The following is a 2,271-nucleotide window of genomic DNA, read 5'->3' as shown; positions in this document are numbered from 1 at the left end:
AGCTAGTTTTAGAATTTGTTTCATAATTTTTTGAAACCTGTGAATATAAATTTCGAAGCAAAAATGACTTTCCAAGTACAAATGGACTTGTCACATGCAGGAAAGTCATACAAGTGGTAAATGAATAAATATTCATTTACTTGTTTCCCAAGAGATTATTCAAAAAATTCAAACCAAGTTCTTATTATGGTTATGGATTTAAGATTATTAGTGATATCACCAGGCATAACAAATAATTGATGAAGGAAATATATCTAAGCTTGATTAAGCTTGCAGATATAGCTACTAAGCTACCTATTTGAAATCTTAATTATTTCAAGCTGGTTTTTCATGTAGTCGACTTCCAACTCTTGGGCCTCTCATCTTGAGAAACAATGAGACTGCAGCTATGCACAAACCCTACCATTAGACAGCTAGGCATTGTATTGTTCTATGGATATTCATATAATAATAAACTGGTGTTGACAGTTTGCTAGTTCTGACTTAAATCACAAAATTTACATAGACGAAGGTAACCGGTATTAGCCCACTGCCAGACTACAGAATACAAAGTAAATCAAGATGAAAATCATTACATAGGCTTAATCCACAGAAGTATCAGAGCAGTAAAAACAACTGTGCAGATATCATCTCTATATGGTGAAGCGGTAATCAAGCAGCAAGAGAAACAAATTGTATGACACTACTTAATATTTTCGGCTTAACACGAAATGATGTGAATGTGATTTCATCAGCCAATTACCAGAAAAGTACAAATTTTGTATCTTCAGCATAAGACATGTTCTTACCTGCAGCATATACACTTTCGAATGGATGACACTGAGACAAGGCCAAGGGTTTGGTATCGAAAACCATATTGAACTTGAGTGACTCAAGATGAACCATGAAGAGACTGACAAATGTCGACAAGAACACCACATTATTTTCCTCAGCATACCCTCGTACGTAGATGACCTCTTTCTTCTGTGCTTTCAGGGAAAGTATCTTGTCCAGTTCAATAGTTCTTGCGAGCAACCATGAAGCAACACCACAACAATCAGTCTTCCTTTCCCATAACTGGGCAGTGCAGTTGGAGTCTGAGCCTGAGAGGAAGAAGACACCCAGCCCGCCGCCCTCAGCCCGTATAATCGTGAAGCAGCTGACCTGCACACGCACATCCACTGGTACCCGTATCACAGTTAGGATCTGTTTTACCAAATCAAATTCGAGAATTCTATCTGAATTGCCCGCAAGCACCCAGTAGAGGGAATCTCCAGCCAGCACAGCATCATTCGTATTGACGAAGGTGGGGAAAATGCACCCAGTAGCCTTGTATGGCAGCGGTGTGGAGATAAGATCCCCCCACAAGCCGGTCTGCGACGAGTAGACGCAGGCGAGCGCTCGTCTATGTTGGTTGTCACCATCTGCGGCTACCACGACCACCTGGAACTGGAAGTGTCCGGCAGCACGAAGCACCGCTCCGTTGATCAGGGTACTATCTCCATGTGTGGCAACTCCCGGGGGAATGGTGAAGCGGTGCTGGTCGCCGGTGACGGGGTCCCACACCAGGGCCTGGAGGCGGTTCCGAAGGGAGATGAGCACGAGACCGTGGCGGCACCCAAGGCACTTGAAGCACTCGCCCACGCCGGACGGCAGCGAGAAGCGTCCGGGGTGGACACGGTTGGGGGCCTCCAGGGTGGGCACGAAGGTCAGACCTTTAGATCCTTCGAAGAAACCGAGCAGTGGCGGGTTGCGGCAGTGGTGGAGGCGGAAGCGGCGGAAGAAGCCGGCGTCGGAGACGAGGCGTCGCCAGCGCTTGCAGACGGCGGAGGCGCGGGGGAGGGACGACGGCTGCGGGGAGAGGCGGACGAGGATCTCGCAGAGGAGGTCGTCGTCGTCCAGCGGACTGGCCACTAGCGAACGGGTGCCGCGGCGGCGGCTGGCCGGCGGCATCTTGCCCTCTTCACGGTTCATTGGGGGATTGCGGTTGCGTTGGTGGACCGTGAAGTCCACGTGAGGGGGAAAATTAGTTTCGTACCATTAAAAGATCCTGACTTTAGAAAACTACCACCCAAACATTGGGCTTTAGAAAAATACCACTGAAACCTTGCTCCGTTATTGATCTCTACCATCACCGTGAAGTCCACGTGAGTTGGGCCAAATTGACTGAACCAGATCCACACATCCAACTCAGGCACCATCATCTGAAGAAAAAAGAAAAACAACTCAGGCAACAGAGCTAGGAGGGGATTTCGAAGACCACCTGCAATTGCGGCGTACCTCCCGGCGGCG

General features: G+C 48.0%; 1 protein-coding gene across 1 annotated transcript; it reads right to left on the bottom strand.

Moving 5' to 3' along the window:
• Positions 1 to 738: 738 nt before the first annotated feature.
• On the bottom strand, positions 739 to 1,953 carry LOC124690834. Its single transcript, XM_047224162.1, has one exon. The coding sequence runs from the start codon at positions 1,951 to 1,953 to the stop codon at positions 739 to 741; it is 1,215 nt and encodes a 404-aa protein (XP_047080118.1).
• Positions 1,954 to 2,271: the final 318 nt, after the last annotated feature.

The sequence above is a fragment of the Lolium rigidum genome, chromosome 2, assembly GCF_022539505.1.
Source record: "Lolium rigidum isolate FL_2022 chromosome 2, APGP_CSIRO_Lrig_0.1, whole genome shotgun sequence".
Taxonomy (NCBI): Eukaryota; Viridiplantae; Streptophyta; class Magnoliopsida; order Poales; family Poaceae; genus Lolium; species Lolium rigidum.
The sequence above is the reverse complement of the archived record's forward strand: the minus strand, read 5'-3'. Positions and strand labels throughout refer to the sequence as shown.

What these genes read in the sequence shown, in the direction of transcription:
- LOC124690834 (XM_047224162.1), bottom strand. Translation starts at nt 1,953, where the DNA reads ATGAACCGTGAAGAGGGCAAGATGCCGCCGGCCAGCCGCCGCCGCGGC.